Raw genomic sequence first — 26,638 nt, forward strand, 5'->3', positions numbered from 1 at the left:
TCTTTGATTCCAACCGCCTACAATCCGACTAAAAATGACCTCTTTTCTTACAATAACTGCAGCTTCTTGTTTTCCTCTTCGCTTTACTTTTGCAGTCGTTTGCATAATGGCTGTCCTTAGCAGAAGCATAACAAGTAATTTTTTGCTGCCTGATTACACTGGCAAAGATACCTCTGGCTGATCGGACTGATTATTTCTCTCTTCCTCAATGAGCAGTTTTGAAGTTAACTCATTAAGTGTTTGCTTCTCAAAGAGGATGAACTCCCATGCTGAACGGAAATGTTTATATTGCTCTGGCAATGACATTAACACTTTCGTTATTATCATTTCATCTGAAAGTGGTTCACCCACTTTCTGTTGATTTATTATATTTTTGACACAAGTTAACCATCGACTCCTCACCAAACTGGACTGAGAAAATCTTTTCCTTTAGTAGGTGAATACTCACTGTGGACTCTTTTTCATACACAGTCTTCAGTTTCATCCACATATTGGCTGACGTCTGACACGAAAGTAGATGAATGAGTGGTGCTACCTCTATCCATGTCACACTAGGTTCCTGTGCTTTTGCAGCCATGTTTTTCTTTGCTACTTTCTCCTGTGGTGCTTAACAACAATGCTATTGACAATAGCTAAAAGGCCTTTTCCTCTTAATATCACTTCCATTTGGAATTTCCACACTCCCAAATTGTCCCCTCCAGACAACTTAAACACTGAATCTGATGTGTAGAGTGTTCTATTACGCCACCCCAACACTGTGCTGGTAACATCAAATTTTGCTGTGATGCGTGACACCACCAAACAAATCTCTGCCCCTACATTGACAAACAGACTTACGCAACTGAGCCCATAATCTGCGATCACGCACACTAAATGAAGCGTGAAGATAAGCCTGTTTGTGCAGAGTTTATTGCGTGTGAAACAGCTTACAGCTAATGCCAGACAATGTTACACATCCAGAATAAACAGCAAAACCCAAAGCACCTAAAGAATGGAAGATAACACAAATCAAAGAAAATGGTGTTGCTTCTTTAAGAACATTATCATTGTACCATTAACAGTAATACAAAATTTCCGAATTGATCTCTCATATTAATTACTGTATTGGTATTTCTAAGCAAAAAAGTGTATTAAATATTGAGCGAATAATGGCTATTAGCTGTTATTTCAGAAATTAGAAATAGCAGAACTAATCATAAAGTGGAGCTGACATGCCACAATGATGTGTACCAAATATGAAAGAAATGTTGTATACAATGAGCATAGACTTTGGGTTAAGCTACTGATCATCTGTAATTAAGCAACAAAGTTGAAACCTATCTGGATTATAATAGAATGTGTAAAGCTTAACTTACACATTAACTAATTGAATTACATAAAAAGAATAAACTCAAGAATTCTCTCTCTCTCTCTCTCTCTCTCTCTCTCTCTCTCTCTCTCTCTCTCTCTCTCACACACACACACACACACACACACACACACACAATATACAAGGTGACTCACTAACTATTTCCACCTTCAGTAACTCCAAAAGTGTGATAGCAGCTGAAAAGTTTGTGAGACAAAAGTTGCATGGGTCAATGGGGGCCATAATATGACGTTGGTTTTTTGTTGCTGGGTGGGATGGTTTCAGAGACATGAAGCTCAACATTGTTTTTTTTAATGGGATGCTATAGTTTGGTACTTATTTTCTGATAGCGGCTACTGAGGCGAATCCAGTGATATGTAACAGTAAGGTCTTTGAAGGCCAGCAAAGGTCACAAAAGTGGCATGAACTTCCATTTACAGAAGGTATTCTAAGTGATGACCATTGGTATCAATGCAGTGCTGCAATCCTCTTATCATGGATTGAGTGGTATTCCTTATCACATCAGCACTTATCAAAGCACATGCTCTGACAATTCTCTCTCGCATATCATCAGGTGTAGTTGCAACATCTTCATAAATAATGTCTTTTACGAATCCCCTAAAAAAACCCAGATGCATCAAGTCGGACGAATCAGCCGGCGACTGAACATATGCAAATCAAATTATTCCTGATTTCGGTGCATCTGATCACATATTTCAGGTTAAAGAAAGACCAGAGAAATAATAGGACTAATTGGCTACCTGCTATGCCAAACATATTATGGTTCACAAACTGGAGATGCACAGTATGACATGTAACACTTAACTACAAGGTAGAATTTTCATCACGAAAACTTTATCAGTCACATATGGAGTACAGACATTTAACTCAACAGGAGTGTGAGTTAAATTGCATATTATTCTAATGATAATTCTATTGTGATCAGCAAGTAACTTTATGCAAGAGACTAAACAAACTGGAGCACCGATTTCCAACTGAAGTAACTACTTTCCTCACATGAGAATATGTGAATTCTTCCAAAAAATCATACACAGTTTTTAAGAGACTGTAATCTATATATATAATTATCTAATTATCAGCTAATACATACTCTGTACAAACACCAATTTTTTTACTCATCATATGTACTACCTAAGCCAACTACCAACACATAAACGTCTGGCAATATACAGTTTACATGAACTCTGTGCTTGCTTATGTTTCATCGCCTTTATATATTTATCTGCCTTTTCATAGTTGAGATTTTGCAGAAGAACATTCTCATTTCAGTGAAACAAAGAGAAACTAAGGGCATCAATCCTGTACTTCCTTAACTGGTGCTTATCACCTCTTTGTTGCCAATTATGGAAGATATTTTAAATACAGATGCCATTGCATATCAACAATGCAGGGTGATTTTGCAGTTGAGAACATATGTGAGATAAAGGATTTTATGTTTAGAATGTTGTAAATCTACATCTGCACCTTACTCTGCAAGACACATAACAGTGTCTAGCAGAGGATACCTCTGGTACCACTAGCTGTTCCATTCACAAATGGCTTGTGGGAAGAATGATTGTTGGTAAGCCTCTGCAGTAGCCCTGATTTCTGGGATTTTCTTGTCTTAGTCATTTTGTGAGATTTATGTTGGAGGAATGTTGTCCGAGTCTTCCAGAAACTGCTCTCGAATTTAAATAGTTAACTCCTCTCTTAGTGTCTGGCACTGGAGTTTGTTGAGCATCTCTGTAATGCTCTCGTGCGGACAAAACAGTCCTCTGACGAAATGCACCTTCTCTATAACCTCTTCCATCAGTCATACCTCAGAAGGCTTCCAGATTGATAAATAATACTGAAGAATTGTTCGAACAAGAATCCTGTAAGCCACTTCCACATCTGCTTTTCCTAGTATTTGTTTTATGCTGTCATTTAATTTAAGGTCACTCTTGATAGTTAAACCTAGATATTTTACAGTAGATACAGTTTCCAGAAATTTGTCGCCAATAGTGCAGTTGTATGGCTGTGGATTTCTTTCCTTATGTACGCACAACATGTTACATTTATTTATGTTCAGGGTCAGCTGCCAGAGCCTGCACCATTCATCTATCCTCTTCAGGTCATTCAGCAAATCGGTAATGTCTTCTGGCATTGCTACTTTCTTATATAGAACCATATCATCTGCAAACAGTCTTAATGAACTTTCAGTGCTTCTACTATCTAATTTACATATAATGTAACAGTAACAGTGCTGTCACACTTCCTTGGGGTACTCCTGAAATTGCCGTAATGCACTATTGAAGAGCCATAGGTAACGCCATGGTAAGAACAATAGGGAGTTAATACAGAAAACTGTCTCAGCCAAATAGCCTCAGCCAAATATTAGAACATTCTCCTCATTATTGGTATGTGTGTTCAGCTTGACTGCAAAATATCCACATTTGTGAACTCTGGTAGTGCCATGGCAGAATGCTGGATATGACAGTCTGTGAATGTTTCCACGTATCTCTGTACTGCAGTATCTCAGTGTGTAAAATGGCATGCTTAGTATAACTTTCTCTTAAGTTCCATAACAATATTAATTTGCAGTATGAGGAAAACACACACCACCTTTATTAAGGCATAGAATGAAACATATAATGAGCTCATCTGTTTCATGAAGTTGTGCACAACAGCGCCTTAAATGTATTGTGCTTTTTCCTCTTGCTTCTTAACAGGTCAGGTGTACTATTAATGCCTCATTTGATAAATTGTTGGCCATTTTGCTGCTAGTAAAGAATGTAAAGATAGAAAATACAAAATATTTTATTTGTGAAATGCACTCTTCAGATACAAGCTGTAACCACTGTTTACAACACATTGTTCTATTCATTCACAGGATTTGCTCATGGCTTTGTGAGACAGTACAGGTGGGATGGCAGTGACATTATGCATCGTTTCCTTAACAGTAGAACAGTGGAAATTTTTATGTACCTAAAACCATAACAGCTGCCCAATTGAAAAGTGTCAGCACTGTTCTTCGTTTAACACATTGTTATCTGGCACAGAAACTTTGTTTGTGATAATAACATTCAAACTTAAGTCATAAATTTATTTTCAGTTGTAATTATTTTATTTGTGATTTGATACATTTTTGGACAAGAATATCACAGAAAGTACAATAGCCTCTTCTTACATCCATGAGTCCTAAACACAAACAATGCATTGTTCCAAGACTACTTTTCTACATTTCCCATACATAGATTTCTTACACCTATCACAATGTGTCAATCATCTTTTTATCCATTTTGACACTTTGAACTGCCAATCTAAGTATCTTACTCATTGGTTCTTCTTCAATATTTGACCCACTACTGATTACAGAAAATACTTTTTGGGCCCATTCTTCGCATGTTTACGTCTTAGTTCTTCAATGAGATGCTGCAGAAACTGCTTACAGCTGGCAGCTTTCACTCTTAACAGCTCTGTGAAGAATCTATACATTTATCCTGGCAAAAACAATGTATTGTCAAACACTGTTATCGACTAACTCCCTGGAGGTGCTTTCACACAAGGTGTATACGTCCTGGGACAACCGGGAAATCCGAGAAAAACCCCAGAATTTTTTCATCCGGGAGAAAACCGTGTGGAACCCGGGAATTACACGGAATTCCGGGAATTTTTCATGGTTTTAATTTTCAGTTAAATTTTTGTAATTTTAACTGGTAATAATTGATATTCTAACAAATAATATTTCTTTATCCCGCTTCTGCAGACTAATACTGCAACAATAAAACATAAACGAGAGAAAAATAGCAAAATGAAACTTCAGTTGCGAAGGAAACGCGGCGTTTACAACAACTAAACACCGTGCACACACAAGCTCTGCTAACAGCAAAATGTGTCGATAGCCTTAGACTATGCAATACTTCGTAACAGCAAACTGCTTCCGATGAGCGTAACGTCACAACTGTTTTACATAAGGTTTCTTTTGAGTAGTTGCCAGCCGACGCATACACAGGTCAGCCGCATATCAGTTGTGCCTTCTCCGACTACTTGAAGCCAAATGCTTAACGCAAGAATTTTTACTGGCGCGCCCAAGCTGCCAGTTTCGCGCATGCGCAGAGCAGTAAATGGGAGGGGGTAATCTCGACTTCTGTTGTTCCCTGTTAGTGTACAGCTCCCACGTAGAACGTAAACAGAACGGATTTCTGTGACCGGAGGGTATCAACTGACTTAAAATACATTCACATAATTACGGAAGGCTGCAATATATTATTAGTTTCTGTTTTTTGATTTTATTTAATTTCCACGTTTTTGCCAGTCAAGCAAAAATTGCCTTTCAGAACAATGAAGTTATTTTTACCGGTTTGCTAGAGAAATTTGGCTTTTACTAATCTTTTCCGCTGACCCAGTCAATTTATTTGAAACGAAGCATTTCGGTCCACAGTGCAGGCTAGTTCCAACTGTTCGCTGAATTTAAAGTGCACGTTTTCATCTTCTGGTACGCATGGCATTTTGCTATAATAAAGAACCAAACATGAGATAGTACAGTACCGGTACTATAAAAAAATTTACAATCTCGAAAACCACACATGAAAGTTTAATATCAGGTTGGGGCCTACTTTATTGTGAGTCTGAACATACGAATGTGCACTTCAAGCCGAATTATACATTTCTGTATGGTTTACGAACTTTGGATGCTCTTGGCGTATCCTTTTGTCCAGTTTCTTTTGTCACGTAATGTAAGATGTCTTATAATGCGTTTAAAATTAGTTGCGACTTTTGACGTTTGCCCAGGCAACACCAATGGCGAGCCGACTTCCGCTGCCATGCCGGCGGCGGTTCGGCTGGTTAAGCGCCCCTGTTGTCGCAACGTGAATAAACAGTACCACGTGACGCCACGCATTGGATACGTCATCGTTCGCCAGCTCTCGTAATAAAGTCGAATTTGTAGCACTGAAATGTTCTGTAGTCGTCAGGTATTGCGAAGATGAGTTTTGTGTTTGCGTTGCATTAATAACAACAGCGCAGTACCTCTGAATAAGAAATTTGCAATAAAAGGTCGTCCAGGATCACCGTTCACCTCCAAGAATGCTGTGGAGTAAAGCAGTCATTTTGCGCTGGGTACAAAGAAGTGTTCCATGAGATAAACTTGAACCTAACAAGTATAAGGCGAAGTTAATGGAACTTGTAGTGCAGTGTAAGCCAAAACTTCAGCTACAAGGTCGACGAACTTGTTGACCGTAAAGGGCATAGTTCAGTCAGGCTTCCTCCTTATCATGGTCATTTAAACCCGAAACGCGACAAGAGTTTATGCTCACTGAGACTGGAATCCTGACAACAGGAGCTACTGAAAATGCTACACGGTCAAAACACAGCAGAGTTTATAAATATTCAACTCCCAAACTTTCTAATGCAGTTGAAAGTGCGACAGAATCCTGAAACAGTGAGTTATTAAACCAACAACTGAGTGCAAGTCAGGTCAATAGTTTATGAACAGCCCATTGCAATTCTCGTTTCACCAGTTATCGATGACCCTCAATAATTACATTATTTCACCGAAAAAAATCTATAGTCGCTTGAATCTCGCGGTAGATATGGAATTTCGCATATTAATCTTTCACCAAGTTTTGTTTCGATATTTTTCACTTAATTTTATTATCTTCCTGTGAATCATTTACATGATGTAAGGAATTCTCACAACAAAGTTATCATACAAGTACTACAAACATAATAATGGAATATCACTTTCAAGGCATTTTTGAAAGTACAATTTAGACATATAAATTAAAATTTTTGGCAATAAATTTACATACAATCAAAGTACTCATCTATGTCAGAGAAAGTTTTGCTTAAAAGGTAATTTTTAAGCTCAGTCTTAAATTTTATTTCATCTATTATTTCCTTCGTGTACACTGGTAGAGCATTGTAAATTTTTATTCCAAAATAACTTACATACTTCTGGGTTTGTGTCGTCCTTACTCTTTCTACATACAAATTCTTACGACTTCTAGTATTATAATTGTGGCAGTCTCATTTGTACGTAGATTTTTCGTATGTGCTCTTGTACACAGAAAGCTTTTAAATATATACAGTGATGGTATTTCGAGTCTTTGTAGTTGTTTGAAAAGGGGTCTACAATGAGTTCTTGGAGAATTATGTGTTATGATTCGTATAGCTCTTTTCTGAAATTTGAAGATATCTGTTAAGCTTTATTTAACTTTACCCCAGAAGACTATGCCTTAAGACACGATGGACTGAAATTAAACAAAATTCACTAGTCTCGTACAGTCTGTGCTCCATACTCTTCATAATATCCTCTATGTAAAACATGCCGAGTTGAGCATGTGGGATAAATACTTGAGATGGTCTTTCCAGCTTAAGTTTTGATCAATGTGCATGCCAAAAAACATTTGTGGATTGCACACTCTCTATCTCCTTATCAATTAGTTTTAACTGGAGGTCCATATCTTGGGTTGCTTTGCCATACTGCATATAATTTGTTTTACTTAGAATAAGTGTTACCTCAAGCCATTTATAAGATACGAGGAATTTATGAATATTTCATTCTAGCTTTTTCACCGAGCGCTTTACATACATTCCAATTTCTCGAGATTTGAAACAGACAGCGATCCTTCCAAGTTTACAGAATAATTCAATGTATTGTCTACATTTAATACGCAGGTAACCTAACACGCACGAAATACAAATTCATAACGACACCTATTTTGCACTGCACACTACAGATTTCTGGCGGTAGTTTATTTGCTGTCGGAATATCGCAATAACTATTAACATTAACGAAATGGTAGGAGGTTCATAATGAAGCTACGAAATAAACTATCAGATGCGTGGTAATCAGATTTTATTACAAAATATTTTATTTAAACTCTTTTGAGAAAATCGCAGATCAGCCGGCTTGCGAGACTTGCTGCCCACACAGTCAAGCGAGCCTGCTAGGATCCACGCCGAGTGGGGCTGGTATGATTCGCTTCCCTCCATTCGCTCCATACTGAACTGTCAGAAGTTCAAATGGCTCTGAGCACTATGGGACTTAACTTCTGAGGTCATAAGTCCCCTAGAACTACTTAAACCTAACTAACCTAAGGACATCACACACATCCATGCCCGAGACAGGATTCGAACCTGCGACGTAGCGGTCGCGCGGTTCCAGACTGTAGCTCCTAGAAACGCTCGGCCACACCGGTCGGCTGTCAGAAGTCGCAACTTATTCTAAACACACTATAATGCAATTTACTTATTGTTGTTGTTGTTGTGGTCTTCAGTCCTGAGACTGGTTTGACACAGCTCTCCATGCTACTCTATCCTGTGCAAGCTTCTTCATCTCCCAGTACCTACTGCAGCCTACATCCTTCAGAATCTGCTTAGTGTATTCATCTCTTGGTCTTCCTCTATGATTTTTACCCTCCACGCTGCCCTCCAATGCTAAATTTGTGATCCCCGGATTCCTCAGAACATGTCCTACCAACCGGTTCCTTCTTGTCAAGTTGTGCCACAAACTCCTCTTCTCCCCAATTCTATTCAATACCTCCTCATTAGTTATGTGATCTACCCATCTAATCTTCAGCATTCTTCTGTAGCACCACATTTCGAAAGCTTCTATTCTCTTCTTGTCCAAACTATTTATCGTCCATGTTTCACTTACCATAGGAATTCCTTTGCTACCGCAGCTGCGCAAGCGCAGTAACGCCTGTTTTCTGGCACTCTCTGGCAACTGCTGAAACGAACCTATTTCTAACAGGTCTCGGGAAAATATGTCGAATGGTGGTTTCAAAAGCGTTACTTTCAAAGATCAATTACGTTGCGTGTGACAATTTGCGATGGATTTCGTAAATCAAAGAGCGTTTGACTCTCGTTTACAACTTAACAATTTGAGAACCGGCCACCTAGAAGAATTTCGAGCTCGAGCTCGAGCTCAGAAGACCGGACATTTATGTCACTATTTTAAATTTTACTGACACATTTGTTTGATTTATCTCAAAGTGTAACTCACGCAAAAACAGACCAATATTACATGTGAAAGTTTAGCTTCTCTTGCAGCTTATTAATCTTCGAGATCAGTATTGTAAGTAAAAGCTTAGCTTTTCTTGTAGCTACACTATGTATACTAACTTAAACTTTTCCTGTTTCTGTGTTCATGCTACTGGCTGACCAGATCACGTGTCCTATGCTCTGAATATCTGCTGTCATCGGCTGGCGAGATCACCTGATGTGTGCTATGATTTTGGCTTCTAAAAGGGCATCGCAATCTCGATTTCAATTCTGTGGAAACTAACGTGCTGTGTTTGGTGGAATTCGAATTTACACTTCCGTAATTACGAAAACAAGCAGCGTATCGTAATAACGAAAATATGCAGCGGCAGCGTACATGTTGCTGTACGTAATGAAATATAGGGTAAAGGGAGATATTTTCGTGGTGCGGTATAAGTAATTTAAGGGTAGTGTTTTGCTTGTGTGCAGTGAACATCCCTATACAAGGAGAAGGTTGGCCCGTGTTGTGGTACTTTCGTCCCTCCCGCCAGATGGCACCATATGCCTGCTTCTGCTCCACCACGCTTAAAGTCAACAATACAAAACATTTTCTCATTCTTAGTGCCGTTTCGTGAAATACTGTGGTGGTTATTGCATCGTCTGTGTATTTTTGATACTGCGTGGAAACTATTGAAGGTAAGCAATTTATTTTACGGTATGTTATAGTCAGTGATAGAGTGACCTTAAAAATCCACTGCAATTACTCGTGCGGCTTAACGTATGCGTGATAATGCTTCAGGGGACCTGTGAATTTCTTAGCAAATTCCACACAACAGAATGGTGTCTTTGCATGTTCTCTTATTTTGCGCAATTGTATGAATTGTAAGTGAGATATCATTTTAGTGTATTAAAGCAAAGTTATTGCTAACAGTGTGTTCTACAAGTCTGTACTTCTAAATTTGTGTTTTGACACATCACGAAATTGCCTACCTAAATTTATTGCAGGTCACATATAAAATGCCAAGGGAGCTTTCAAAATTCCGTAGGTATACTATTCAGCAACTTCTAGCCGCTGCTGAATTAGCAAAAGTTAATAACGTGTCCATATACCAAGCTTCAAAGCAAATGGATGTTCCGCAGAGCACATTAAAAGACTACCGCTACCTCAACAGAAATGTGAAAGACAAGCGAGATCCTCCTATATTAGGAATACCATTTCACTAACGCCAGATCTTGAGGTAGAACTATACAACTACTTTACAAAGATGCAAGAACTGGGTTTCGCGTTGGCAATTACGATGGTGAGAAAAGTGGCACACGAATTAGCGAAACGAGCTTGTGGTGGAAACTTCTTAAACTCCGAAAAAGGAAATACCAGCAAATGGTGGTGGTTGAACTACAAGACGAGGTACAATCTTACTTTGCGAACTCCTGAGAACCTTGCCGCTTGCAGGGCTTCTATGGCAAATGAAGAGATGATCCGTGATTTTCCAAATTAAATAAATTGATGGAAGATTTAAAAATTCAGAACTTGCCTTATCGATTATGGAAATGCTGCGAAACTGGTTTGTCCTATGTCGTGAAAACAAATCAAGTCATTACATCAGTAGGAAAGCGATACGTTTACAAGAGAACTAACGCAGATTGTGGAGAGTCATATACACTTTTAGGATCTATCTGCGCCAATGGAACATGGATTCCGCATATGATTACATTCAAAGGAATTCGGTCGAGCGATGTGCTAATGCATGACAGTCTTCCAAATTCATTAGTAAAACTCTCTCCGAAAGGCTGGATTAACAGTGATTTGATTTTAGAATAGTTCAATTTTCTTATGGATACCATCCCTCTTGATCGTCCTGTCGTCCTCCTGATGGATTTTCATGCATCGCATATTAACCCTGATGTTATAGCAATGGCTAATGCCAATCAAATTATCTTGTTGTCATTTCCTGCCCACACATCGAATCTGCTGCAGCCCCTTGATGTGGGTCTGTATAAATCACTGAAGGGTCACTGGATCAAAAGACTGGACCAGTACATGAAACAAAATCCGGCCGATAAGCCGAGCAGAAGCAACTTTCATACGATTTTAAATCCAGCATTTATTCAGAGATTTTGTGCGAAGAATATTCAAAACGCCTTCAGAAAGTCTGGAATTTATCCCTTCAACGGGAATGCTATTTCTGGAGAGGCTGTTGCTCCATCACAACTAACAAATAAGCCTGTGCAAGCCACATTAAATAGGCCTATGGCACAAGACGTGGAAAACGATATGCTGACACTGCTAACAGCGTCGATAAAATCCAGTAGGCCTACTGTGAATCAGAAAAAAAATAAAGATTCAGGAGCGAAGTGTCTCAATAAAGAACTGCAACTAAAGGCCTCTACATCGAAATCAGAGTTCATAAAAAAGACAAAACACAAGATGATTAGCTTTGTGGTGCAAGCCGTAAATCTTACTGAAGTGATCTTCGCAAAAAGAATGGAGCTAAATGGATTCAGTGCTCGTTTTGCTTGACGACATTCCATGTGCCCTGCCAGCATTCCGGCGTAGAGAAAGACGTTTATATATGCGACAACTGTTTCAGGATTCAGACATTGTAAGCAACAATGCCTAGCAGTACGTTATAACGACAATGAAGATTATTTTCACCTGCATGGCCATTTGTATTGTTAGTTTGTAAAAAAGGAAAGTAATCTAATAAATTTGTTGTGAAATTACTGTAATTATGATTTAGGACGAAATTAGATTACTATTGTCACAAAATTACCTATCTCACGAAATTACATCGTTTGGAAGATGCCGCAATATTTATTCAGCAGCACTATTTAAATAAGAAATACAGTCTAAAACCGTTGTATTACGTCAGATTCGTAGCAGGCAAGTATTCATAAAAGATTAATTTCATAAACATCAGAAGTAGTTAGCAAAATAACAAATTTATCAAGAATATATCTCCCTTTACACTATGCAGGATAAGTCACTAACTATTGCCACCCCGAATAACTCCGAAAGTATGACAGTAGCTGAAAAGTTTGTGGGACAAATGTTGCATGGGACAAGGGGGTCATAATGACGTTTTTTTTTATTTTATTTATTTATTTATTTTTTTTTTTTTAAAAAGGAGATGCTATAGTTTGTTTCTCATTTTCTGATAGCGGCTATTGAAACGAATCCAACGAAGGTAAAAAGGGTGACATGAACGTCCATTTACAGAACGTGTTCAAAATGATTACCATTGTTATCAATGCAGTACTGCAATCTTCTTGTCATGGAGTGAGGGGTATTGCTTATCACTTCGGCACTTACCGAAGCACATGCCCTTACAATTCTCTCTCCTATATCGTGCAGATAGTAAATATTCGCCGAATACGACATATCCATCTAACATGACATTCACATATAAACACCATTCGACGGTTTCGTAATACAGCACAAATAGGAATGGTAAGACTAGTATCGTCGAATCAAGTGAATGTGAATGAATTATTCCTTCGAAGAACAAGTCGATATGCTTCTCATTTATGGAGGACGCCAACGAAATTCAGTGAGAGCTAGAGACTTGTAAGCTGAAATATATCCTCAATGTACTCACCCTACACGTCGTACATTTGAATATGTATATGATAAACTGAGAACAACTGGATCTTTAAGGCATCGTAAACATATACGGAAAATGAAAGTTACTGACAAGGAAACGGAAATTGGTACTCTTGGCACTGTGGTTCGAGATCCTTGTGTTAGTTCACGTCAAATCGCAAGGGTATCTGGCGTGAGCCAGAGCAGTGTTGTTCGTGTTATGCATCGCCATCAATATCATCCTTACCATATCAGTCTCCACTAAGAATTAACTGGTATGGACTGAAGGCGTCGTATTGAACTCTGCCGATGGGTTCAACTTCAGATTCAGAGGGATGACACATTTATTAATTTGATTTTATTTACTGACAAGGCGACATTCACGAACCATGGAAATGTTAATTTGCATAACGTGCATTGTTGGGCAACTGAAAATCCATGTTGGCTGCGGCAAGTTGCACACCAAAAACCGTGATCGGTTAATATATGGGGTGGGATTCTGGAGGACAGAATTATAGGCCCCAATTTCATCGGAGCAAATCTTAATGGTAGGAAGTACACCACATGGAACAGAATGTGGTATCAACACGATGGGTGGCAGGCACATTTTTCGCTGATGGCTAGAAATGGGTTGCAAAGACAATTCCCAAACAGCTGCATTGGACGCAGAGGAGATGTGTCGTGGCCGGCTCCCTTTCCCAGACTTGACACCTCCGGATTTTTTCTTGTGGGGATTCGTAAAAGACATTTTTTATAAAGACGTTCCAACTACACCCGAAGATATGCGAGAGAGATTTGTCAGAGCATGTGTTTCGATAAGTGCCGATGTGTTAAGGAATACCACTCAATCCATGATAAGAAGACTGCAGCACAGCATTGATACCAATAGTCATCACTTCGAACACCTTCTGTAAATGGACGTTCATGGCACCTTTTGTGAGCTTTGTTGACCTATAAAGACCTTACTGTTACACATCATTGGATTCGTCTCGATAGTTACTATCAGATAATGAGTACCAAACTATAGCATCTCATTGAAAAAAACAGAGTTGACCTTCATATCTCTGAAATGTCCCCACCTAGCAACAAAAAACCAACGTCATAGTATACCCCCCGTTGTCCTATGCAAGTTTTGCCCCACAAACTTTTCAGCTACTATTACACTTTCGGAGTTATTGTTGGTGGCAACAGCTAGTGACTCACCCATGCTGAATTTTGCTTTCAAAAGTGGCGGTAGTTAGTTCTATGCCCATGATGTATAAAACGTTAACCATTCACAGGACTGATAAGTTTTACAGTTCCATGGGAAAGTATACTGTCACTTAACACGGAAAAAGTGTATTTTCATCCTGGAAAAATTCGGGAATTTTTTTTCCTTGTACACGTATACATCCTGTTTCACAGATATTTTCTAGCCTGTGGTCCTGTACATCCACTGCACATTTTTTTTTAATTTAAAATTTACTGTTTCTGGAACATGTTTCAATTAATTACCAGTTTCTTCGTCTGAATTAAGCATACTGAGAATAAGAACACTTTTATTTTTCTTGCGTGACAAATGGACAAAAAAAAGTATGTCTCTGTGGTTCATCGCAGTGATTTCATATAGTGTCACTTTAGACATTCCTATTGATACTGGTATCTCTCTTCTTGAATGGTATACTGTACTCACTAGCCTTATATCAATACTCAAGTTTTTGATCAGTTACAATGAAGTGAAAAAATTACCTGTTGTTTCATACCTACCACTTCAAAGGAATGGAGGCATAAACTCCATGACAATAAACTTGGAAAGCGTTTGATTCCTTGGCTGATATTTATCTTTCCCTATATGTGGAATCCTATTCAACAAGTGTTTGATACTCACATCAGCTACTGAACGAAATTTAATGGTGACAAATTTATCTGAAATTCAAGCCATGTAGCCTATAGTATAAACCTGCATTGTACCTCAGAGGGAAAGGACTATTCATCAATGTAATGTTTTGTCATGGACCATAAACCAGAGAAGAATTTTCAGCAAACCAATTCCAGTTCCTGAAACCAAAGAAAACTTGCCTGCTTTGAGTGTGCACTGAGTCTGACCTTTGTTCCCTGATATCAAAGTTTAAGTATTTCATGAAGTCTCCAAATCTATCTCTTAACATTGTACTGCAAAATAAATGTGGTCTGCTGTGTTTTGACCACAAGCTATCAGTTTTTAGTCCCTCCGTACAAAAGAAACCTGGAATACAAAACTACAATGAATGCATCTGTCTCAGAAAGAGAAGCACACCACCTGTTTCCAACTTGCCAATGGGCTTCTGTATCTGTCCACAGTTTTATATGTTTTAGCATTGTATCAGCTATGAACATCTGCCAAGAACTAGCAGCACTGTGAAATCTGAGTTTCTCTTCTCAAATGGTGTTGTTCCTGCTGCCTGATGTAAAGCATTTTGCTTCTGTAATCTTCCAAGAGCATTCAAGATGTGGTCCAAAGGTACCCGTTCTCCCTCATCTTCGATGAATTTTAAATGACCCACAAAAGATGGTGATGGTAATTGACACCTGTATCTTCCTCTCTGTCTTTGTGGTTATCAAATGTCACTTTTTTCTGACTGATATGCTACTTTTGATAGAAGAGTTTGTCATGCTGGTTTTGATGGAGGGGTTTGTCTTGATGCTGTAATAATTTGTGGTGTAATCTCTTTTGACATGTTGCAATGACCTTCACTTGATTCAGCACATGGTCTGGTATATGAGCCCACTGCTAGCTACTACTTGTCTTTTAGTTTCATTGCCTCCAGACTCATGTTCTGGAACTGACTGCGGAACTATTCCATTCCTTCTGTGTCTGACAACTTACAAGCCATTCTCAATTTCTGCTTCACAACTTACACACAACCAAGCACTTAAGGTATACACACAACCAAGCACTTAAGGTATAGTGAGATGCAGTATTCTGTTCAGAAGCATCAGCATACACTGTAATGTAATTTCACAGTCGCATGCAACACAGATGAGCATTTGAGTACTCTCAGTTTGATGTAGATGTGTAAAGAAATGTAAAATGGTTAATATGATCACTGCTCTAGTTAAGATGCACAGTGAGAAACGAATACAGTTAAAGGTCTGTAACTTCTACTGTGTAATGTCTGTTGAATGAAAATAAGTCACAATGGTTTATTAAAAAAAAAAAAGAAAAACAGATAAGGATACAGAATTTCAAAATGATCAATTTGGACATTTCTGCGATTATAGTGTTAAATATCCAGTATTTCTGGGTTAAGTTGCAAGGATTTCAGCTTTTGGTTGTTCTCAGAGAGAAAAGAATGGTTGGGGTGACTTCTGAAAACTGTGCACACCAACTAATTTTACCACATGTAGTGATAAGAAATCCCTTAAAACGCAAATAATAATTAAAGATGAAAAATTAAGGCTGTAGCACTGTCCTATCCAACCAAGTAGTTTACTAATTTGGGTTGTAGAACAAGCAGTTTATCATATGTGTAACAGTATTGTTTGAGATCACAGTTGATGAGTAAAAAACATGGACTGTACTTGCCAAATTTGACAATAGTATACAAAACAGTTATATGTGAGTTGTGGGTTTTGTGTTGCATTGAACAGTAATAACACACTTTTAGGATTGAAACAACATTTATTTCGTCACTTAATAGAGTGAATACAGAAAGATGGCTGTCGAACATAGTGCTAGAACACAAAAGCAAGAAGACAAAACCAAAGAGCAAAGTCAAAGAACTGTCGCTTTGCAGAGACGCCATAGAGGTCATCCCCCCCCCCCCCCCCTCCGCTGCAGTGTAGAGCAAGGTGTGGTGGAGCTAGCACACGTCCACCAAAGAACGTTCGTGCCAGTGAGGTGGGTGGAAGCGGCGTCCGGCGCATGAAGTATGCGGACCCCGGTGCATTGTCATCAGGGTCCTGCATGTTGGACACTTGCACAGGCAGTGGCGAATCGAAGGGGACTGTGGTGGCAGCGGGCGAGGCAGTGGCAGAGGCACAGGTTGGCAGGGAGCAGCAAGAAGTGGCCCTGGAAGGGACCATGCAGGCTTTAAACATTGTTCCAAAACTGTACTCGGGAGGCTGTTAAGCATAGATTAGATTAGATTAGGTCGATACTAGTTCCGTGGATCATGAATACGACATTTCGTAATGATGTGGAATGATTCAAATTTTCCAATACATGACATAATTAAGTTAATTTAACAACATAATTAAGTTAATATAACAACTTTTTATTTTTTGTTTTTTTTAATTTTTTATATTTTTTTGTTTGGTTTTTTCTTTTTTTTTCTTAATTCATATCTAAAAATTCCTCTACGGAATAGAAGGAGTTGTCATTCAGAAATTCTTTTAATTTCTTCTTAGATACTTCTTGGTTATCTGTCAGACTTTTGGTACTATTTGGTAAGTGACCAAAGACTTGAATAGTGAAGATCGTCCTTTCTCCTAGTATTGTAGTTATGCACACTGCTATTACTTTTGAATTGGGTTTGGTTGTTAATAACAAATTTCATAAAAGAGTATATATACTGAGAAGCTACTGTGAATATCCCTAGATCCTTAAATAAATGTCTGCAGGATGATCTTGGGTGGACTCCAGCTATTATTCTGATTACACGCTTTTGTGCAATAAATACTTTGTTCCTCAGTGATGAATTATCCCAAAATATGATGCCATATGGAAACAATGAGTGAAAATAGGCATAGTAAGCTAATTTACAAAGATGTTTTTCACCAAAATTTGCAATGACCCTTATTGCATAAGTAGCTGAACTCAAACGTTTCAGCAGGTCATCAATGTGTTTCTTCCAATTTAATCTCTCATTAATGGACACACCTAAAAATTTTTGATATTCTACCTTAGCTATATGGTTCTGATTAAGGTCTATATTTATTAATGGCGTCATACCATTTTCTGTACAGAACTGTATGTACTGAGTCTTATCAAAATTCAGTGAGAGTTCGTTTACAAGGAACCACTTAGTAATTTTCTGAAAGACATTATTGACAATTTCATCAGTTAATTCTTGTTTGTCAGGTGTGATTACTATACTTGTATCATCAGCAAAGAGAATTAACTTTGCCTCTTCATGAATATAGAATGGCAAGTCATTAATATATATTATGAACAACAAAGGACCCAAGACCGACCCTTGTGGAACCCCATTCTTGATAGTTCCCCAGTTTGAGGAATGTGCTGATCTTTGCATATTATGAGAACTGCTTATTTCAACTTTCTGCACTCTTCCAGTTAGGTACGAATTAAACCATTTGTGCACTGTCCCTCTCATGCCACAATACTTGAACTTGTCTAGAACAATTTCATGATTTACACAATCAGAAGCCTTTGAGAGATCACAAAAAATCCCAATGGGTGGTGTTCGGTTATTCAGATCATTCAAAATTTGATTGGTGAAAGCATATATGGCATTTTCTGTTGAAAAACCTTTCTGGAAACCAAACTGACATTTTGTTGGTACTTCATTTTTATGGGTATGTGAAGCTACTCTTGAATACATTACTTTCTCAAAAATTTTGGATAAAGCTGTTAGAAGGGAGACTGGACGGTAATTGTTGACATCAGATCTATCCCCCTTTTTATGCAAAGGTATAACAATAGCATATTTCAGTCTATCAGGGAAAATGCCCTGTTCCAGAGAGCTATTACACAGGTGGCTGAGAATCTTACTTATCTGTTGAGAACAAGCTTTTAGTATTTTGCTGGAAATGCCATCAATTCCACGTGAGTCTTTGCTTTTAAGCAAGTTTATTATTTTCCTAATTTCAGAGGGAGAAGTGGGTGAGATTTCAATTGTATCAAATTGCATAGGTATGGCCTCTTCCATTAACAGCCTAGCATCTTCTAATGAACACCTGGATCCTACTATATCCCCAACATTTAGAAAATTATTATTAAAAATATTTTCAACTTCTGACTTTTTGTTTGTAAAGTTTTCATTCAATTTGATGGTAATACTGTCTTCTTGTGCTCTTGGTTGACCTGTTTCTCTTGTAATAATATTCCAAATTGTTTTAATTTTATTATCAGAGTTGCTGATTTCAGACATGATACACATACTTCTGGATTTTTTAATAACTTTTCTTAATATAGCACAGTAGTTTTTATAATGTTTGATAGTTTCTGGGTCACTACTCTTTCTTGCTGTCAGATACATTTCCCTTTTCCGGCTACAAGATATTTTTATACCCTTAGTAAGCCATGGTTTGTTACTCACGAATGTATTGACCCCATGATATAATAGGCAGTGTGGGCCAGAGTACAGAGGTTGCAAAGCTGCACGACCAGAGTCATCATGTAACATGATGAAATCGCATGATTTCAAGTCCTTATGAACAAACACCTGTGGCGTGGTGTGAGCACGAGGTAGAGGCAGATGAAGGCGATCCAAGTGAGTATGCACTCGTTCCACAAGGGCTGGCAGGTCAATAGCGTTGGTCGGAGAAGTGTCCTCGACAAATTCAGCACACAGGATTAGTGGTTCACCATACAGAACTTCCACCAATGGAGCATTGAGGTCCTCCTTGTGTGCGGAGTGGATTCCCAGCAATACCCATGGCAGCACCTGAGACAAAAGCCTGCTGTGACACATGAATGCAGCTTTTAGTGTTCTGTATCATCGCTCCACTAGTCCATTGGCCTGGGGTTGATATGCAGTCATGCGAAATTTCACCAACCCGCACAACTCACACAGGCGAGCAAAAAGCAACGACTCAAATTGGCGGCCCTGGTCTGTGGTAAGTGACAGGGGGCAACCAAATCTAACCACCCACACTGAAATGAACACGTGAGCAATTGTCTCATGCATAATGTCCACCAGGGGTACCGCCTCAACACAACAGGTGATGCGGTCAATCATGGAAAGGATGTATTTGTATCCCTCAGACAGGGGAAGAGGACTGACCACGTCAATTTGCACATGGCGCAGGCGGTCCCTGGGGACGTCGAACTGTCCTAAGGATGGTTGAGCATGTCTGCTCTCCTTGCTCTGTTAACAAAGAACACATGGACGTGATCACACGCCCGGCCACACGAAATGTTCAGCTACGAGTCGTGTCGTTATCCATGTTCCGGGGTGGGCAAGACTACGTAATGCGTCGAAAATCCTGCGCCGAAGGGGGGAAGGCAGGGTGAACCAGTAGAAACGTCACAGATGATAGGAGTTGACGATTCATGCAGGGCAATAGGTTTGATGACGAGCGAAGATCCGTCGTCCAAGAGCAGACGTTGTGTGTCTGCGTCTTCAGCCTGAAGCCACGCCAGTACCTCTAAGTTCAAAGGTGTGGAGATCATCAAAATGCAGGAGAGGTAGTTGGCAACTATGTTTTCCGTGCCGCAAATATAACAAGCATCCAATGAATGTTGGCAAATAAAGTCCGTGTGCCAGAAGCGGCTTAGTGGGAGATCTTTCGCCGGGTTGTGGATTGCGTCAACAAGAGGTTTATGGTCTGAATAGATGGTGAAAGCGCGCCCTTCGACGTCACTCCTGAAATGTATGACTGCCTCAAAAACCGTGAGGAGCTCTTGGTTGAAAGCTGACCATTTACACTGACTCCTTATTAGCTTTTTTGAGAAGAAACGGAGCGGCTGTGTTGAGTCTGCAGTGTGCTGTTGGAGGACAGCACCTACTGCCGATTTTCTAGCATCGGTAGTGATAGAAATCCGTGCCCCAGGCTTGGGGTGCACGAGAGTGATTTCGAATTGTCGAAAGCATTCAGCGTGGGCCTAGTCCAGTCCAGTTTATGCTTTCTCGTTGTATTTTTACCAGAGAGGGCGTCGGTTAGAGTTGACTGGAAGTAGGCAGCCAGAGGTATCTGTAGCTGATAAAAGTTCACCATCACTAGGAAATGGCGCAGTTGTGCATAATCCTTGGGGAGAGGCAGAGCAAGGATTTTCACAATTCGTGAATCAGTAGGGCGGAGGTCACCACTGTGGGTTTTACATGGTGTTGCACCGTAATAACACAGTTTTAGGATCGAAACAACATTTATTTTGTCCCTTAATACAACAAATACAGAAAGATGGCTGTTGAACATAGCGCTAGAACACTAAAGCAAGAAGACAAAACCAAAGAGCATAGTCAAAGAACTGTCACTTCACTTCAGATACGCCACAGAGATATTCAGTGGGCATCCGCAAAATTCAGTAATTCAGCCCATATCAAAAATTTATGTCACTTATTGACCCACATAGAAATTTTATGCTGTGCTAAAGAGTCTGATAGTGAAATGTGTTTCTTATAATGGCTGTCATTCGAATGGATTTATGTTGAAGTAAGACTGAGGAAAATGGAAAAAAAGAACTATCAATAACATGACAAAAAAGATCCTGTATACCAACAGAAATGTTATCTTTCTGCAAGAGAGAATCAAAAAATGGCATATATTAGATAGTATAAAAAGTTCTTCCTACTTTAGTTCTGTATGTTCATTGACTTTCATTAATAAAATATAAATGGTGGTAAAAGAAGTCTCTAGTTATAGAAATTGATGTACATTACTGGAATGAAGAGGTTAGACATGTTATAGTCTAGACAAGGTGAAGTGAAACATGAATGAATGAAGCAGCGATGAGGCTAATGACAGGTATAGAAAGCGAAAGGTTCCTAAAGTTTCTCTGGTTCTGTTTGTTTTGTGGTGGTGTGTTCGTGTCACAGGTCTGGTAGGATGCAAGGTTAGCTTCACCTAAAAATGACTTAATGTTCCATATGGCTAAAAACTGTTGACAGTTGTAAAATTAAATCCTCAGATTTTAAAGCTTTTCTATTCATTACAAGTTATCTAATAATTAATTTGATAAATTTATGACCGCAATACATTTTAGAAATATTATTATTTTCAGAGCATTGACAGCAGGTCTTTCATTGGGTGTGATGTAAAAGGAAATGCAGTTTGGCTGAAAATTGTCAGAAAAAATCACAGATCTGCTGAAATATGGATTCATCTGCATCTGTCAAATGGTGCTATCTATCAGTTACCGTGTAAGTCAAGTGTAATTTATCCAGTACTAGCTGTAACTGTAACCTGCATCATTCTTTAGTAGTCCCTGGCTGACAATATGGAGTAAGTTATTATGAAAAGAATTTTTTTTTTGCAGTCCATCCTCATACATTAACTCGCAGTGACACTTCAGACACATGGAGTGGTGGAGGACTGAAATTCCAAATCTGTGAACCATTTATGCGATGGAGGATTACTTTTAATGGACTGTTAAGGTAAAAGTACTCAATTATTTACATTATCATCTCTGATATTTTGAAGCCTAAGAGTATTTTAATATTGTTTACAACCTTTGGAATAAAAGAGGTGTTACATTTTCAGCATTCTGTATATATTCTTTACTTGTGTTTGTTATTAGACAAGGAACAGGTTAATCAGGATCAGTTATCATACTTCCTATTTCTTCCAACAATGGACAATCCAGGACGGAATAATGACAATATTATGAAAATGATAGATTGCTACTCACCGTGTAGCAAAGATGTTGAGTTGTAGATAGGCACAGCAAAAAGACTGTCAAAAAAAGACCTTCATTCAAATTAGACAACATACATTCACACAAATGCAACTCACACACACCACTGCAGTCTGTGGCTGCAAAGGCAGTCAGAGACTGTGGTCATGTGTTTGTGAATTGCATTTGCATGCATGTGTGTATTTGTGTGTGTGCCTGTGTGTGTGTGTGTATATATTGTCTTTCTCTTTCTTTCCTGTATTAATATAACTAATACTCAAGTTCTATGGGAGTTCTAGTGATATTTGTAGTGGTTCTGTCAATATCAGTGACACGTAATAATATGGAAATAAAACAGTCCAGAAATAAAACTAAAATAGCATAGGAAATTGTGAGAAAAGAAACTGGGGTACCTATCAAAGACAAGGAAATTATTCTAAAAGATGAGGAGAATAAAATGGAAGATAAATATGTCATGCCTAATTATATAAATAATTACTTTTTAAATGTACCGCAGACATTAAGCAGGAATTTTGGGGAGCAGATTAAGATGGAAGCACCCAAGGCAGCCAGCAGTATGATGGCAGTTCCAACAAACGAAAAGGAAGTTTTAAAAGTGATTAAAAGTCTCAAGTCCAAGATGTCAGCTGGAGTAGATGAGGTACCAATAATATTAGTAAAGAAAACAGCTAATCAGATAGCGAAACCATTGGCGCACATATAAAACTTGTCAATGGCTGAGGGCGTGTTTCCACAAAAACTGAAAATTTCTTAAGTCATTCCCCTGTTGAAAAAGGGTGATAAACTTAAAATAGAAAACTACAGACCTGTCTCACTCCTCCCAACTTTCTCTAAAGTTTTAGAGATACTAATGAAATATAGAGTCACACATTATCTTAATATGCACAATCTGATAAACAGTAATCAGTATGGATTTCAAGCTGGGAGAAGCAGCTGTACTAGAATACACAAAAGAAATAATCACTAAATTGGAAGAGGGAAAAAGTGTAGTTGGGATAAATCTAGATTCGTCAAAAGCCTTTGACACTGTTGACCACAGCATACTTTTGAAAAAGCTTGAAGCTATAGGTATCAGAGGACCGGTAAAAAAGTGGTTTGAGTCTTATCTAGAAAAGAGGATGCAGGTGGTTGAAATTACAGCACTAAATATTAATCAAAAAATTAAACTAAGATCCAATCCAAGGGAGGTCACAGTAGGAGTACCCCAAGGAAGTGTATTAGGCCCCTTGCTGTTCCTCATTTACATTAATGATATTCAGGTGTCAGAGAGAAAAGCTAGAATCATGTTATTTGCTGATGATACTAGTTTAATAGTTAGTAATATGAAGCAATCATTGCACAGTACTGTGGACCATGACCCACAAGATATACAAAAATGGTTTAGTGCTAACAAGCTAACACTGAATGCAAAAAAAACTAATTATGTGCAATATGGAAAAATAAATGAACAGGACGACCTAAATCCCACCATGGAGGGCAAACAACTTGAAAGAGTACAGTGTGCAAAATTCCTGGGTATGCACATTGATGAGAAGATTAATTGGAAGGACCATGTGGTGAGCTTAGCACTAAAACTAAATTCACCATGTTTTGTGCGTAGAATAATTTCATGAGTTTGTAGTAATGACTGTACCAGATTAGTATATTTTGGCTATTTTCAGTCCATTGCATCCTATGGGATAGTATTCTGGGGAAGAACAAATTGTCATCTAAATTAGATTTTCAAATTACAAAAACGTGCTATTCGGATAATGACCCAAAGCCCACCTCAAACACATTGTAGGCCCCTTTTTAAAGCATTGAAAATTTTAACAATTCCGTCATTATACATTCTGAAATGTCTGTTGGTGAACAAAAGAAATCAGGACAAAATGAAAACCAATACAGACTTCCATAATTATGACACACGGCAGTGTAAAGATCTCCACATACAAGCTGTAACAAGGACCCGAAGCCAGAAACATGTATGTAATAATCAAGGCATCAAACTTTTTAATGCACTACCAAAACATATCAAAGAGCTGGAAAATGAGAATAAATTTAAAATTGTTATAAAGAACCACATGCTTGACAAATGTTATTACAGCATAAGTGAATATCTCTGCGCAACTGTATAACAATATATGTTTAAGTTAATGTGACAAATGAAATTACATCAGTGGATAAGAAATTATGTTATAAAAACACTTATTAGTTGTATATTGTATTAAACATAAGATAGATTAATATGAATTCAGCCCAGGTACAAATTTTGTAAAGATATTATATAGTTGATAAAATGTACCCTGACAAATCCTATATCACAAATGTGATCATTGGGATGATAATAAATAAATAAATAAACGTGTTCCTTTTCAGCAGAGTTAGTCACTGCACATAAATAATAAATTAAATGCACTCATTGCCTTTTGTTGTTTAAAGTACTAGGAACTTTTACTGTTGCCTGTGGGTACATTTTTCATGCTACAGTTTTTGTAAAGATGAATGTTGATCAGACAACTATGTACATGGGTACAGATACTAACCCAGCTATTGTTCCCTTCTGATAAGCAAAAACTCAGTTCAGAATATAGAAACCAGCATATTGCCAAGGCATAAAATTATGTGATAAACTACTGTTGGATTTCAAATATTATTAACACACTATTCTCTTTTCAAAGAGGATTCTAATATTTAATTCAAAGTGTATAATGGAATTCCGAGACACCTTTATAATAACTATTGTTTTTACATGGGGATGATATTAAAGAATACCTGTAGTTAAAATATTATGAACATAAATAAATGAATTTGTCAATAGTTATTTATGAACACGAGTGATTGGTCCATATTTATAATAACTTAGACATGCATATATACTGGAAAAGAGGCCTACACATCTGTGTTAATTATGAAACTGTAAAACAGTCATGTATATCTGTTTGAACGTGCCAAGCTCCAAAACTATTAGACAAATTTTCATAAGGTTTTCACATGTAAATTAAGCGTAGCTTGGGGCAACATATAGACTTTTTTCACCAAACTTGGATTATGAAAAAGTTTTCTCTAAAATCATGAACCATATGTCTGTTTGAACATGCTAATCTCCAGAAATACTAAACGTGTTTTCATGTGGTTTTCACAGGTAGTTTGTGGCAATGTATAAGCTTTATCTGATCAAAATCAGAATACAGGCAAGAAAGACATTGTAATTCTAATCTTTATCTAAAATTTTCTCTCAGTGTAGTAGTTTGGATGTTTCATCATCAATGGGTGGCACTGTTAGTTTTGCAACATATGAAAGACCCAATAGATGGCACTGTATGTTTTTTTATTTCAGTGAGAGATGAATTTTCAGAAGTTTGTGTTGCTGACATAACTAAGCACTGCAACCTATCTTTATTGATTGATTGATTGATTTATTGATCCATTTTCATCTACAGCTGCACAATGTGCAAGAGATATTTGGATTTTTTTGTTCATATTAACAGTTTTACATATAATATACCTTTGACATAATAACACACATTAATATACCAATTAATGATGAATGCTTAAATAAATGTTATTACACTATATACAGAGAGATAAAATACAAATGTTCTTCTGAATGAGACTACATTGGGTAAACACACCAAAATTTAGTTTTGTAGGTATTCATTTGCTGTGTAAAAGCAGTGATCAACCAAGTACCACTTCAGTTTAGATTTGAAGTGACCAATGTTTTGTATGTGTTTAATGGTATCTGGTAAGGCATTGTATAGTTTGATACTAGGATGGATAAGGCTGTTTTGAAATAACTTCGTGTTGGCACTTTGAACATGTACATCCAATTTTTGTCTTGTATCATAGCTGTGTATTGTGTGATTTTGAGTCATGAGTTGTCTTTTTGTATGTAAGTTTTGCTTTAAATACATTATATTTTCAAGTATATATACGGCAAGGAAGTGGCAGGATCATCCTTTTTTGAAACAATGGTCTACATGATTTGCGATTATCTACCCCTTCCATTATTCTTATACTTTTTTTTTTTAATTTTGAATGTTTTAATGGCATCTCCAGAATTTCCCCAGAACATAATCCCATACCGGAGGTGAATGAATACAAATGAATACAAACCAACAGCGAATGTACTTGGCAAGGATATATAGATTTACTGATTTCGCTTTGTGTATTAAAAACTTGATGACACTGCTTTTCTTCTTTTGACAGATTTTATTTTTATTCTTTGCCAGGAAAAACAAATTCATTAATTTTGCTTTGT

General features: G+C 37.8%; 1 protein-coding gene across 1 annotated transcript in view; it reads left to right on the plus strand.

The window, feature by feature from the left end:
- The window catches only part of LOC124616263 (putative phosphoenolpyruvate synthase), a 317,495-nt gene that overhangs the window by 13,216 nt on the left and 277,641 nt on the right, over nucleotides 1–26,638 (plus strand). Inside the window, exons 3-4 of the mRNA XM_047144567.1 lie at nucleotides 21,763–21,901; nucleotides 22,018–22,135. Coding sequence (XP_047000523.1) covers nucleotides 21,763–21,901; nucleotides 22,018–22,135 — 257 coding nt within the window. The remainder of the gene's footprint in view (nucleotides 1–21,762; nucleotides 21,902–22,017; nucleotides 22,136–26,638) is intronic.

This window comes from Schistocerca americana, chromosome 5 (genome assembly GCF_021461395.2).
Source record: "Schistocerca americana isolate TAMUIC-IGC-003095 chromosome 5, iqSchAmer2.1, whole genome shotgun sequence".
NCBI classification, from domain to species: domain Eukaryota; kingdom Metazoa; phylum Arthropoda; class Insecta; order Orthoptera; family Acrididae; genus Schistocerca; species Schistocerca americana.